Source organism: Penicillium vulpinum, assembly GCF_028829585.1.
Source record: "Penicillium vulpinum strain IBT 29486 chromosome Unknown utg000001l_segment0_segment0, whole genome shotgun sequence".
NCBI lineage: Eukaryota > Fungi > Ascomycota > Eurotiomycetes > Eurotiales > Aspergillaceae > Penicillium > Penicillium vulpinum.
Genome location: NW_026643241.1, coordinates 5,296,168 through 5,309,166, shown reverse-complemented (window position 1 = coordinate 5,309,166; position 12,999 = coordinate 5,296,168). Strand labels below are relative to the sequence as shown.

At 48.4% G+C, this 12,999-nt stretch overlaps 6 protein-coding genes across 6 annotated transcripts; 4 read left to right on the top strand and 2 right to left on the bottom strand.

Annotated features, from left to right (window-relative positions):
• Positions 1-354: 354 nt before the first annotated feature.
• On the top strand, positions 355-3,037 carry N7479_001909 (WD40 repeat-like protein; the record flags this gene model as incomplete). Its single annotated transcript, XM_057249606.1, has 5 exons — positions 355-567; positions 690-816; positions 914-1,214; positions 2,025-2,491; positions 2,601-3,037. The coding sequence occupies 5 exons, from the start codon at positions 355-357 to the stop codon at positions 3,035-3,037; spliced, it is 1,545 nt and encodes a 514-aa protein (XP_057114038.1).
• A 453-nt stretch (positions 3,038-3,490) lies between these two features.
• On the top strand, positions 3,491-4,907 carry cpcB (40S ribosomal protein RACK1; the record flags this gene model as incomplete). Its single annotated transcript, XM_057249605.1, has 4 exons — positions 3,491-3,570; positions 3,645-3,771; positions 3,909-4,226; positions 4,482-4,907. 4 exons carry the CDS (start codon positions 3,491-3,493, stop codon positions 4,905-4,907), a joined length of 951 nt encoding a protein of 316 aa, XP_057114037.1.
• Positions 4,908-5,420: 513 nt separating this feature from the next.
• On the bottom strand, positions 5,421-6,875 carry N7479_001907 (TPR domain protein; the record flags this gene model as incomplete). Its single annotated transcript, XM_057249604.1, has 1 exon — positions 5,421-6,875. The coding sequence occupies one exon, from the start codon at positions 6,873-6,875 to the stop codon at positions 5,421-5,423; it is 1,455 nt and encodes a 484-aa protein (XP_057114036.1).
• A 334-nt stretch (positions 6,876-7,209) lies between these two features.
• Positions 7,210-8,470, top strand: N7479_001906 (SOS response-associated peptidase; the record flags this gene model as incomplete). The annotated part of the gene is made up of 2 exons (XM_057249603.1): positions 7,210-7,801; positions 7,860-8,470. 2 exons carry the CDS (start codon positions 7,210-7,212, stop codon positions 8,468-8,470), a joined length of 1,203 nt encoding a protein of 400 aa, XP_057114035.1.
• A 327-nt stretch (positions 8,471-8,797) lies between these two features.
• N7479_001905 (uncharacterized protein) lies at positions 8,798-9,707 on the bottom strand (the record flags this gene model as incomplete). The annotated part of the gene is made up of 5 exons (XM_057249602.1): positions 8,798-8,861; positions 8,925-8,955; positions 9,007-9,086; positions 9,154-9,557; positions 9,612-9,707. The coding sequence occupies 5 exons, from the start codon at positions 9,705-9,707 to the stop codon at positions 8,798-8,800; spliced, it is 675 nt and encodes a 224-aa protein (XP_057114034.1).
• A 1,940-nt stretch (positions 9,708-11,647) lies between these two features.
• On the top strand, positions 11,648-12,592 carry N7479_001904 (uncharacterized protein; the record flags this gene model as incomplete). Its single annotated transcript, XM_057249601.1, has 3 exons — positions 11,648-11,945; positions 12,056-12,228; positions 12,290-12,592. Coding segments are annotated over 3 exons (774 nt in total), but the record flags the coding sequence as incomplete, so codon positions are not given.
• Between the last annotated feature and the right edge of the window lie 407 nt (positions 12,593-12,999).

Genomic DNA, 12,999 nt, shown 5'->3' with positions numbered 1-12,999 from the left:
TTTCTATTTTTTCTCCTATTGGGACGTCGCTTCGATTTCGATTGCTTGCGTTGATTTCAAGATACCATGATGTACCTATAACTACTTCGGCTATTTTTAAATGCCCTGACAATCAGAACCCATTTGATTCCTCTTTAAACACAATGACTCCAATATGTAGTACGAAATCGACTTGGATAAATTTGATACAATCAGATTACAGCAATATTTGCTGTGTGAAACGATAAAACCTTCAGTCGAAGTATAGACCCTGGACCGTAGCACCGGAACAAAGTTAATCCACACTCCCCTTACCAGGTGTCATCAACAGCACCAAGTATCTGTGTTTACAACCGCCAATTCTACGCCGCAACAATGGGCACCTCACCAATCACTCTGAGGGCCATCCTGAGCTTCCTCTTCGCTTTTGTGCAGCTTACCTACGCCCTAAAATTCGACCTCGTCGCCACCTCTGGCGGCGGCAACAACGAGCGATGCATTCGCAACTTCGTCTCGAAGGACCAGCTCGTCGTTGTCACTGCCACTGTTGGCGGTACGAAAGGTGATGGCCAGAGAGTCAATATTCACGTATGTGGAATTATTCCAGGATGTAGATGGGATTTCTTCCTACGTCTGCTGGAACTTGAATGCCAACCCGCCGAATTGCTGAATTGTGGATCGCGACTAATACTTTTCTTTTCTTTATATAGATCAAGGACGCCATGGGCAATGACCACGGTCGCCCTAAGGATGTTGTCGGCGAAACGCGTCAACTGTTCACTTCGCCCGCAGACACGGCTTTCGACGTCTGCTTCGAGAACCAGCTTGTCGGCCACAGTAAGTGGTAGCCCCTTCGAACAACCCGGCCAATCCACCAGGACAAATTCCAGAATTAAAGAGAGAAAGTGATGCTAAAATAACTCCACCCTATCAGACAGCATCGTGAACCCCAGCCGCTCCATCGAACTCGACGTCGACATTGGCGCCGACGCCCGCGACTGGAACAGCATCCAATCGCAGGAGAAGCTCAAGCCCGTTGAAACAGACCTCCGCCGCATCGAGGAGATGGTTGCTGATATCGTGACTGAGATGGAGTACCTGCGTGCGCGTGAGCAGCGTTTGCGTGATACAAATGAGAGCACCAATGAGCGCGTGAAGTGGTTCGCTTTCGGAACTATGGGTATGCTTGTTGGTCTTGGTGCTTGGCAGGTTGTTTATCTGAGGGCTTACTTCAGGTATGTTGAATTGTGGTTGTGGTGGATGGTGGAACTTGTTACTGACTATTTGGTTGTTGCAGATCTAAGCACCTTATCTAGATTTACTGGTCCATGGAATGGTTGCATCTTTGATGGTTCTTTTTTTGGTTTTGCAGCGGTTGCATTGCAAATCCTTTTGCTCTAATGTCGAGTGGCATTCTGTTAAACAGTCATGATCTCAATGATATAAAATGTACACCATGCTTTCTGCAGCCTGGCGCTAATAATATTTTATGTTTCTTGCATGTGATTTATGGATGTCTTGGGGTTGGTTGATTAGCTATGCTTTACCAGGCTCTTTTTTCGTCCAGTGAGGTATTATCCGAGTATTCGTGGATGGAATATATCTACCTAGGCAGCTATGCCGGTAAAGCACTGCCTAGGTATATATTAGGTATCTTGATGAGCAGCCCTGGAGGGAGCTTTGGATGTCTGTGTGAGGTCTGTGTATGTTGTATACATCTACTGCGTAGATCGATATCTTGCGGCAGCAGTCTGAGTAATTAAACATAAACAATAGACAGGCAAATAGAAAATATAAAATGGCATCAATTCCAAGGCCAGAAACACCGCAATAGAAAGATAGAATCTAAAGAACTGCACTTTGTCGAGAAATGTGTAATCAACAGCCTCTCAGTGGAATGTTTAGCCTTGCAAACAAAACAAACACCGGGCATTGCAGGAGCTTTCGGTTCCCCGGGCCCATTACGCCGGATGATGTCAAGGCCGAGCCATCAACGCCAACTCCTTATCCCTAGAGGAAAGAAAGTCCCAACCCTTTCTCTATAGGATACTGTGCAACAGGATGTCTGCCCCACGTATACTTTCTCGTCTTGCGCGACCTGTGCCATCCTCCCTAAGCACAATCGCAAGACAAAACCGCCAATTCGGCGCAACAGCTCTACGCCTCAAAGATGGCAGCGATGAAGCTGCTCCCGAGGTGAAAGCTCACCGCGCAAACCAGGCCAACAAGCCCCCGAACCAATTCGTGCCTCACTCTACCTCCACCATGACAAAGGACTTCCCAAATGTCGGCAAGAAGCCCGCGCCACCGGAGATGCTGAACTCAGTCGATCCCAATTACAGACCGTCTGATCCGTATCCCGGAAGGATTGAGCATTTCACTGGTGGTCGCCAGGATGACGGGGCGCAGAAGCCGGAGCTTGGCGTTGGTGAGATGGAGGGTATTACGTTCAAGGTTGAGCCTTTGAAGAGAGTTGGAGAGGATCTTACCACGAAGAGGGCACGCCTGCTATGTTAGTACCCGTTCCCATGCATGCTTGGCACCTCGGTCTCAATGCTTAAGCCCAGAATCTGGTGCCTCAATATATGAAGAACCATTCAAGCTAACCAGCTCCACCCCAGACCAAAGCCGCAAGCGCGGAATCCTAGAGTCAGACCTGCTCCTTTCCACCTTCGCAGACGTCTACCTGGGCAAGATGGACTACGATCAGCTCGTCGAGTACGACGGCTTCCTCGATGAGAACGATTGGGACATCTACTACTGGGCGACGCAAGATCCGCCTGAGGAGATCTCGGCCTCCGCTCCTAAGGAGGATACCATCACCGAGAATTGGAAGGAGTCCAGTGCCAAGAGCGGTGAATGGGCGCAAACTATTGGCGCTTTCAGGGCGGCTTACCGACCTGTTCCGTCGCGCTGGCAGAATTCCGAGGTTCTCGCGCTGCTCAGAGAACATGTTCGTGATAAGAGTGCTACTGGCTTTGAGAAGGCCAAGAATAAGAAGACTGGCGGTGGCGGTGGCTTGGGGAGAATGCCTGATGTTCAGGTGTTTAACTCCTAAGGGTCTATGGGAGAGATTGAACTCTGGAAGTTTGTCGATTGAAAAAAAAACTGTACTATAGTTGTCATAGTGGTCATATTGTCCATAGGAGGCGTGAATTAAGAATGGTGTATATTTGATGATACTGGAATCAATTGGTGTAGAGTTCACGGGCTAAGATAGAAAAAATAAAACAAGTGTTAATTTCAAATATGACAGAGAAAACTCCAATGCCAATCGACATTCAATTCTTTATTCTCCGATATACATCGTAGTCGAGACCTCTGTATAGATTCAAGTCATGTGACGTGTTCGCTTAGTATTAGGGCTCCACGGAAACCACACAAGGAGAGCAGCGAAGCGGCTTAGGGCTTGAGCGGGCACGTCTGCCTCCCATCTCGATTTTACCTCCCCCCCAGAGTCAACGACAATCTCCGCCCATCCCTCTCTCTCCTTCATTGTCTCATTCCCATAATGGCTGAGCAGCTGGTTCTTCGCGGCACCCTTGAGGGCCACAATGGCTGGGTTACTTCCCTTGCCACCTCCCTGGAGAAGTAAGAGTGATCTATCCCGATCGGGGATTGAATTTTTAAAGGGACACAATTCTGACTTGAATGCTTGATGATAGCCCCAACATGCTGCTGTCCGCATCCCGCGACAAGACCCTGATCATCTGGAACCTTACCCGTGATGAGCAGGCCTACGGTTACCCCAAGCGCAGCCTCGAGGGTCACTCGCACATCGTCTCTGACTGTGTACGTTTTTCTTCTCCCGAATGAACCACACCCAGAAGCCATTGGATGCGACAGATGGAATTTGGATGGCGCATTTACACGAAAAAAAAAAAAGATGGAATGGTTTTGGCTGACCGATGGTCTTGTCTGCGTTATAGGTGATCTCCTCCGACGGTGCCTACGCTCTGTCCGCCTCGTGGGATAAGTCTCTCCGTCTCTGGGAGCTCTCTACCGGTAACACCACCCGCACTTTCGTCGGCCACACCAACGATGTTCTGTCCGTCTCGTTCTCCGCCGACAACCGTCAGATCGTCTCCGGATCCCGTGACCGCTCCATCAAGCTGTGGAACACCCTCGGTGACTGCAAGTTCACCATCACCGACAAGGGCCACACCGAGTGGGTTTCCTGCGTTCGCTTCAGCCCCAACCCCCAGAACCCCGTCATTGTCTCCGCTGGCTGGGACAAGCTCGTCAAGGTACGCTATCGATTCCGAATCTCCCTACAGAATTTCCTTCCCGCCTTGCTTTGCCCGCGTGATGTTTGCATAAACGTATTTGCTACTTCAGAGCCCTTCGGGGCCATGAGACAATTTTTCACCCATTTTGCCTGATGGGCACAGCAACAATTTTTTTGTTTTTCTATTGAACGAGAGAAGGATTGGAAAAAAAATTTCCTTGAACACTTGACATTCTTTTGAGGGTATCGACGCTAACATTTGATCCGCGTCTAGGTTTGGGAGCTCGCTTCCTGCCGTCTCCAGACCGACCACATCGGTCACACCGGATACATCAACACCGTCACCATCTCCCCCGACGGATCCCTCTGCGCCTCCGGTGGCAAGGACGGTACCACCATGCTCTGGGACCTTAACGAGTCCAAGCACCTCTACTCCCTCTCCGCTGGCGATGAGATCCACGCTCTCGTCTTCTCCCCCAACCGCTACTGGCTCTGCGCTGCCACCAGCAGCTCCATCACCATCTTCGACCTCGAGAAGAAGTCCAAGGTTGATGAGCTCAAGCCTGAGTTCGTTGAGAAGGGCAAGAAGAGCCGTGACCCCGAGTGCATCAGCTTGGCCTGGTCCGCTGACGGCCAGACCCTGTTCGCCGGTTACACCGACAACAAGATCCGTGCCTGGGGTGTTATGTCGCGCGCATAGATTTGAGTTGTTGTATCGGAGCTTGAGGGGCCTCTTTTTGTTCTATTGACAAGGGAATTGAAAAAAAGTTCAAAAGATACGGCCAGAAGAGCATTGGTTTGGGATGTATGAGCCACGAGCAATGAAGCACTTCTCGCCGGGACTGAGATGTCCCCGGCCTGAAGGTTTTCTGACATGTCTAGCTTACTGGATCCGCAATGTATGGAATCTTGTGCAAGATGTGTGATGTTCTAATACCAGTTAAGGCATCAAAATGTTTCCTATTTTTCAATATTGAAAATCTCTTGTAAAAATCATCGTACCGTATGTCTGTGTACTAATATCTTCAATGTTCTCTGTTCTCATGTAACTTCTTATTACTTTTGTTACCCATGTAAGGTATGCTATGATAGCCGCCGGATGTACCTCAAGCAGCGTCAAATGAGAAATATACAGTAGTGTTGAGATTTCTATTTCCAACGTTCGTCATAATGTACATCAGGCTAAACAGAGAGGCCTTCACAAATCTACCCATTATTTTCCAAGTCGCTTCAAAGCCTCCTTGGCCATCGTACTCCCTTCCTCATATCCAATCCCATCAGCCAACGCCTTAGCCTCAGTATACCGTTGCTTAGCGACCTCTGGCTTCTTCTGTAGCTCAGCAAGCTCGCCCAAGTTATACGTAGCAACAACACAAGTAATGTCACACTCCTCATCACGTATCGGGGGTTTAATGTGCGCCGCAACCTCAATGGCCTTCTCCGCCCACTTCTGGGCAGCCTCAACAGTCTGTTCCGCTGTAACAGGTTTCTGCGGCTGAGACTTGGCAGGCAGTTGAACCTGGCCGACCAGGGCGGTAGCGACATCGTTCAGCAGCACTACCTGTTTGCAAGATATGGAAGTTCCTTCAGCGGCGCGGATCAAATCCAACGCACGCATGTACAACGGCATGGCCAGCTCATAACGCTCCTTGGCGGTATATGTAGCGGCAAGCTCAGCCAATGCCGTCGCGATCTCAGTGAGGTTCAGCCACGCCTCGCCGTCTGACCCCTCGCCACTGTTAGAGCTTCCAACGGGAAGTCCCAGCTTTTGGCGACGGTGCATTTCCTTCAGACAGATCTCCACAGCAGCGACCTGCGCAGCCTCGGCTTTCTTCTCGTCCTGTATATACTCGCTGGAATAAAGCTCACCAAGTTTCATCGCAATGCCGACGACCTTCTTGAGCGCTTTATCTCGTTGACGAGCCTCGTACTGCGCCCTTGCTTTCAGATCCTCCTCAGTTTCCTGGATCGCCTCGGTGTTAACCTGGACATCGGCCGCGGTCTTTTGCACCTGCGCCTGTGCTTGCTTCACCTTCTCGGCTGCCGCCGCAGCGTTCCCTGCTGTGACTTCCTCTACCCAGGCCAGAGTTTCGTTCTTCGTTCGCTCCAACACATCAATCGCCGGCTTAACAAGTCCAGCTTTCTCCAGCATCATGGCGACCTGCAGCTTGATTCCAAGTATCTCATCCGAGTATGGGTGTATGCCCATCTCAAATGCTATGTGCAATGCCTCTCTGTACGACTTCATCGCCTTGGCTGGGTTGAGATCGATATCGGTGTAATAGATAGCCGTGCGGAGAGCGTCGGCCACAGGCGGCGGGAATTTGTGGTACTGCGGCCCGACGCGAGTTAATTCAACGTAGGAGATGTAGGCGAAGATGAAGGCTCCGCCGACAACGGAGAAGATTGCTAGTGGCATGAGGATGGGGTTCTTGCGCCAGATTCCTTTAGATGCCTCGCGGTATTTGCGGCCGATTTTCTGCAGGATCGTGAGGTGCCGTGTACCGGAGATGTAGGGGGCTGCAAGTGGTTTGCCATTGTTGATTCGGGGTTGGAGGGTTGGTCGGGTGGTGCTGTTGATGTGTATTGAGTGGGCGAGACTCTTTGGTTGTGGTTGTAGAAGTTTTGCGGCATGCGCGCCTGTGCGCCGTGATACTGCGCGGAACATTGGGAGTGTGCGAGTGGGTATCGGATTAAGATTGCAAGTTTTGATTCTGATTTAGCGGGTGGTTGTCCGATACAACCTAGGAAATTGATGCAGAGAATAGAGAGGGAGCGGGTAGGTATAGGGTGAGTTGATGAAGAGTCCGCCCTCGGTTTTCTAGTGGTCCAAGCTCCGCTCCGCCATATGACGTCGCCCGCTAGAGTATGCACTCGCCTTTCCGCCCATTCTGTCTGAAAAATGCACTGGTTTGATCCAGCATTGACCTCGGAGGCGTCGCCATTGAATAGATCTAGTGGCTTGTGCTGATCATGTGTGGGCGATACGCTTTGGGCGTGGTATGTCACGGTTCCTGGATCTAGCCTGTCCGCCAGCTGACGGTCCCAAGCGCTTGGCGTACATCCAACATCGTCTACAAGAGCAAGGCATGCAAGTGGATGAAGCACCGGATGACGATGCAGTTAGAGAGACATACAACTTTGCACCGGGCAACTTCGGCGCCGTCTATCGCGCTGATATCGCCGATACAGGGAGCCACAGTGCTCATCAAGATGCCGATAACGAGCACCAAAACCAAGATCTCAAAAAGGGGAAAGATGATGCGAACTTGGATATTAAGCCAGGAGACAGCACCGTTATCAAATACAAGCTCCAGAGCATGAAATGGGGTCTCATTCCATTCTGGACGAAGCGCCAACCGGATTACGGATCTATGATGCGCACGATTAACTGTCGCGATGACTCGTTGATTGAAGATTCTGGGATGTGGACTACCATGAAGCGACGAAAGAGATGCATTGTCATCTGCCAAGGCTTTTATGAGTGGCTGAAGAAGGGGCCTGGGGGCAAAGAAAAGGTTCCACACTTTATCCGGCGCAAAGACGGGGAGCTGATGTGCTTCGCTGGATTGTGGGACTGTGTTTCCTGTGAGGGTATGTCTAGGCGTTTCTGATATAAAGCATTAATCGGGCTGACAGTTACTTTGAACAGGTTCTGACGAAAAGCTCTACACATACACAGTGATCACGACATCTTCTAATTCCTACCTAAAGTTTCTGCATGAACGTATGCCCGTCATTCTAGACCCTGGGAGTGACGCGATGAATAAATGGCTGGATCCCCGCCAAAAGACCTGGTCAAAGGAGCTCCAATCAATTCTCAAGCCCTATGAAGGTGAACTAGAGTGCTATCCTGTTCCCAAAGAGGTTGGGAAAGTTGGGAATAATTCCCCGAACTTTATTGTGCCTGTCCACAGCAAGGAAAACAAAAGCAATATCGCAAACTTCTTTGCCAATGTGAAAACGAAGGAGACTGCGTTGCCGAAGGTGAAGATGATTGAAGAGGACCGCCCAACTAAGGATTTGGAACAGAGCGAGAATAATGCCCCAAACCCAGTGTCAGTTGTCAAAAGGGAGCATAGCCCAGAGGCCCCTGGTGTCACAGAGGAAAGTAAGAAGCGAAAGGTCAATCCAGATCCAACGGGGCCATCGCCGCAGAAAAATAAGTTGCGCAGTGCTACACATAATAGCCCTATGAAGAAGTCTAGTGGAACAAAGGCAACAGATAGATCGCAGCGGATTACGAGTTTCTTCAAGAAATAATTGTACCTTGGTTTTATGTTTGTTCGGCCATACTTTTGACCAATATATATTTTTCTTTTTGTCAAAGTAGAAAAGATAATAATATAAAAGAACCATATTCACTAGGCGACACACTAGTATCTAATGCATCGACCGAGCTCAGCTCCATAAATAAGGAAGCTCAATTAGCCTGCAACATGTGATGGGTTGAGAACAGCCCAAGCGCAAGAGGATTCTAGTTAAATAAAGACATGCGCGAGCAGTTCAATAGCAACCGAATGCCGGTTTGAGGGTTGAGATATATTGTACAGAGAATTCCATGGGCAAGGTGCCCAAATTTTGAAGAGATCATTTCTCTAGCTCTCGGAGCTTCTGGACCAGCTTTTCTCTGAGGAAAGGACTCAATCCGAAACTATATCAATCAATTAACATTGAATATGAATAGGATGGAACATCTAAGAAGGGGGATACTTACATTCCATCTCGGGTCAGGATACGATAGGTACCTGCTAAGTATCAGCTTGGCCTGTTAAGTCCCATATAGTCGGGAAACATACCACTTGGTTGATAATTGCCATTTTCTCCAACGAACTGACCATTGGCATCCACCTCAAGGCTTCCGAACATATCCTCAGGCCTAAATGGCATTAGCATAAGTCTCATATGGAATAAAATGTGCTGTTGAAACACAGGCAAGCCCGTACCAAGCAATCCGCCCATAGTCAGGCGGCCGTCTCTGGTCAGAGACATGAATCCAACCCCCACGTCCACCAGAACCTGCACCACCTTGCCCACTAGCACCACTTCTTGAGTCGCCTCCACGACGTCTTCCGCGCTGGCCGGTTAATAACACACCGCCTGAGTTCAGGTTCGCCCCAGCGACAGACACCATGACCTGTGCTTGGGACTTGGCATCGGGATCTTCATGTGCGTATTGTGAGCACGCTTCTTGTACTATATTCAAGAATTTTGGATTTTCTTTAAAGGAATCTGTTGTTGGTGGCAGTTGAGTCGAGATTCCGATAGCCAAATCTGGGTTGACTGGCTCGGAGGGCAACAGTGACAATATGTGGGTTCCGCTTGCTGGCTCAGCATTTGGGAACACATACTATCAAGAATTTAGCTTCAATGGGGACTTTTATAAGATACAACAATCACATACTATGTGCGGAGACCCTTCCAATGTCGATACACAACGGAATTGAGTCCATTTGGGAAGAATCCGAGCCTGCTGGCCAAATGCTCTTGCTGCAAACATTGAGATATATATGAATATAGCAAGATATTTGGCAGTGAATAATTGAGCAATTAGGTAGCAGGTTGGATATGATCACATCCGAGAGAGCTGGATAATAGCTCAATTGGAAATGGCAGGCGGTTTCAAAGGCGGTGAATATTTGCCAGAAGAAAGGTGAACTGGGGATGTTAATTTTATGCCAGTTTCATCAGGCAACAATATATCTTATTCACAAACCAAGCAGCTCAAAGGCCTAGATTAGGGCTTTTACAAATATATACCATTTAAAGGCAGGATATAACAAACTATTCTTGATGAAAGGAATTCCCACTTTCTGACAGCAAGTGATAATCAATCAATCAATCAAGATCAATTCACCTGTTGCAGTCTATGTTGTATAGTTGCATATGGCTATGCAGGCGCTTCATTAAACCGAAGCAAGAAATTGAAGCCAAAACGCTGAGTTAGGATCCCATGCAGAGAGTATGCAGATGCTGATCCGTAAAAAAAAAAAGTGTGGAATCAGCCTATTCCTGCATCTCGTAAGCCCAAAAATCTATACATACATAAGAAACATGTAATGAATGCGATTGATTGCACCATGTATCTCCCATATTCCCACTTCTCGCTTTTTATTCTCCTCTCCTGTCCTCCGTATCCTCCCCCTGTCTGGGTTTCAATTGATGGTGTGGTTTCTTCAGCCGGTTGTTTGGCATGGTTGTCAACTCTAGCTAAGTTTCTTATTCCACATCTTCATTTATCGTCCTTGGCTAATACTCATCGTCTTCCACACCTAGGTCTATGGGCACAAGGCCTATTGGCTGTTGTTTGTTGTCGTCATCCTACTCGAGCCCTAAATGTTGAAACTGTTGAAGAAGACCTGTTCGGTGCATGAATTTGACCACGTAGCGCGTGGCCTGTGGCCCTAGGTTTGACATGAGCTTGTCATATTCAGTCCGTCTCTATGATTCCGAGCCTAGTTTTTCCCAGTTGACCTCACAATCTCGCGCGAAGCTCAGCGTAAAGTGGGCATTGTATGAGGATATTCTTTGGTGTCTGTGAGTCTTCGTCACAACTACCCTGGTCTACCTCCGCTGCCTTGCTCTTGAACAAGAAGTGTCGAGGCTCAATTCTCAGCAGCAAATGATAAGGGTGAGCAGCAAGCCAAAACACTGCTTTGCACAGCTGATCGAGCATCCTCCGGCAATGACCCTCACTGAGCAGGTTACTTGGTGTGAAGACCTGGGCTATCATTCTACATACTATGTACAGAATACTATGGCTCAAACGAGCCACCAAATACCAGGGTCGTGGACTGAACCTCAGACAGGGAGTACCCGGGTTCAAATTGCTGAGCCTACATTGCACAGTCTGAAAGAGGTCCAACACTCTCCACTTTGGCTGATAGAACCCGAATAGACACATTTGAATAGACACCAAGAATACTTTCAACGCCTGCAAAGTCCATGATGTGCCCACTTAATACCTGGCCAGATACCCGTCGCCACTTTCATTAGGCTTGCAACTGTGATTGCGATGGGCGGACTTGGGAGCACTACCTCCTTGGCTAATTCTATCAAGGAATACTTGAGCGTGTTTTTCTTCGCAAAGCGTAGGAGGATTAGATTTAGAGGGGCGTCCACTTTGGTGATTCACCTGGTAGAAATGTACCAGTCAACGTATAGGTGGTGACAGTGCCTTGGTTATCATGAGGCATCATCCTCTTATCTGGGAATGGTCTTTCCCCCGCCAAGCCAGTGACACTAGACTTCCCATCTGACGTATTGTTTGTTTGTCGACACGTCTTTGCTTACCCCATCAAGACGAAGGCTCATGTTCCTATGCCTCTCTCCTTTCTTTTCTTCCTGTATCTTCCACGTTTCTTTTCATCATTGTTATTCTATCAATTTAACGTCTCTTTACTCCCCTCTCATTCAAGATTCATTTGATTACTACTTACCATGCCTTCTAAGAAGGCAAAACGGGCAGCAAGGGGTCCTATACCCCCAACCAAAGCGACAAAACAGACCACAGCCGCTATCAAAAGGCTAGCTGGTAGTCAAGGCTCCCACCAAAAACTCAAAAAGCACCCAGTTGTAGCCGAAACAGGTTGGTGTATATCCTGTTTTCGTGTTGCCTTGCGGGAATGGAATGAGGCTGCTTGGAAGCAGCCTTTGAAGGTGAACTGCGTTTGGGATGCCGTCATGTCCAAACTATGTCAGCGCTGTTGCCCCGTCCGGAGCAAATGCCAAATGGTGAGTGGACTATAGTTCCGTTTTGGTTTTGTGTCATGCTTATTTCGAATCAGCTGTACGAGGGGATCCGTGGCCATGGATTCGAACTAAATGCTTTGCTGGAGTGAGTATAAGGATTCTGGGTTAACGAGGAGTACGGTTCTGGAGCGACCGAAATTGTCGAATTTCTTCACGACACTGATACTATCCAGGCTGCTGCCGTGGCTGTACTGGATCTTTGTGCTGCCTTCGACTCCGTGGTAAAGTCCCATGCCGAAACTCATGCCCTAAATGCCAGGAAGCTTGGAGTGAGTCTCCCTTGCTTTTGATCCTTTTTGTGTGCCAATAATTGACAATCGAGGGATCTAGTTGGACAAATCTGCCTACATTCAGTACTGTGCCACTGAACGTAGCTTGATGCAAAAACCGGCCCCTCTTGGTGCTCGTCCTGATGGCACTTTGCACCCGAAATCTGCTCAATTTGCGCACCGTGCCCTTGAAAACCTTCGTCTTGATCCTAACTCTGACGTCAGCTTACCCTGGTACCTTTCAGTTCTCTCTTTCCGACAAACTATCCTGGACATGATTAAAGATGAATTTGACCACTGTGAACCTGCGATTGCGACATGGTATGCAAGCATGCTGGAGACGTTCCCTGTCCCCACCCCTGGATTGTAAGTACGGTGCAATGTTTATTTCATGCTCATCTCATCTGATATTCTTTTCTCTTTCTTCTTAGGACCACTTCGACTTCGTGATCGATTCGTCCTCTTCTTCAATGCTGCCCATTTGTAATTCGCAACATTCCTCCATTTTTTGTGTGGTGAGACATGGATTAAGGAGGATTTTGTTTTGAATTTCGAACCATATTGAATCCATTCCTCTGAGTTCTTTGCTTTCGCTTCTTGTATTTTCCAAGGTTCCAAATAACCTTGAAATGGCCTGTTAATAATAAGGTTCGGTATCTCGGGATTTCCCGAGGTCCCGTCTTAGCTTCCGGCGTTTCTTATTTTTGAAAATTGCCAAAATAAACGTCGTCCTTTGGTATTTGTGAGGAAGAACAGATGTGCTTAATTCTG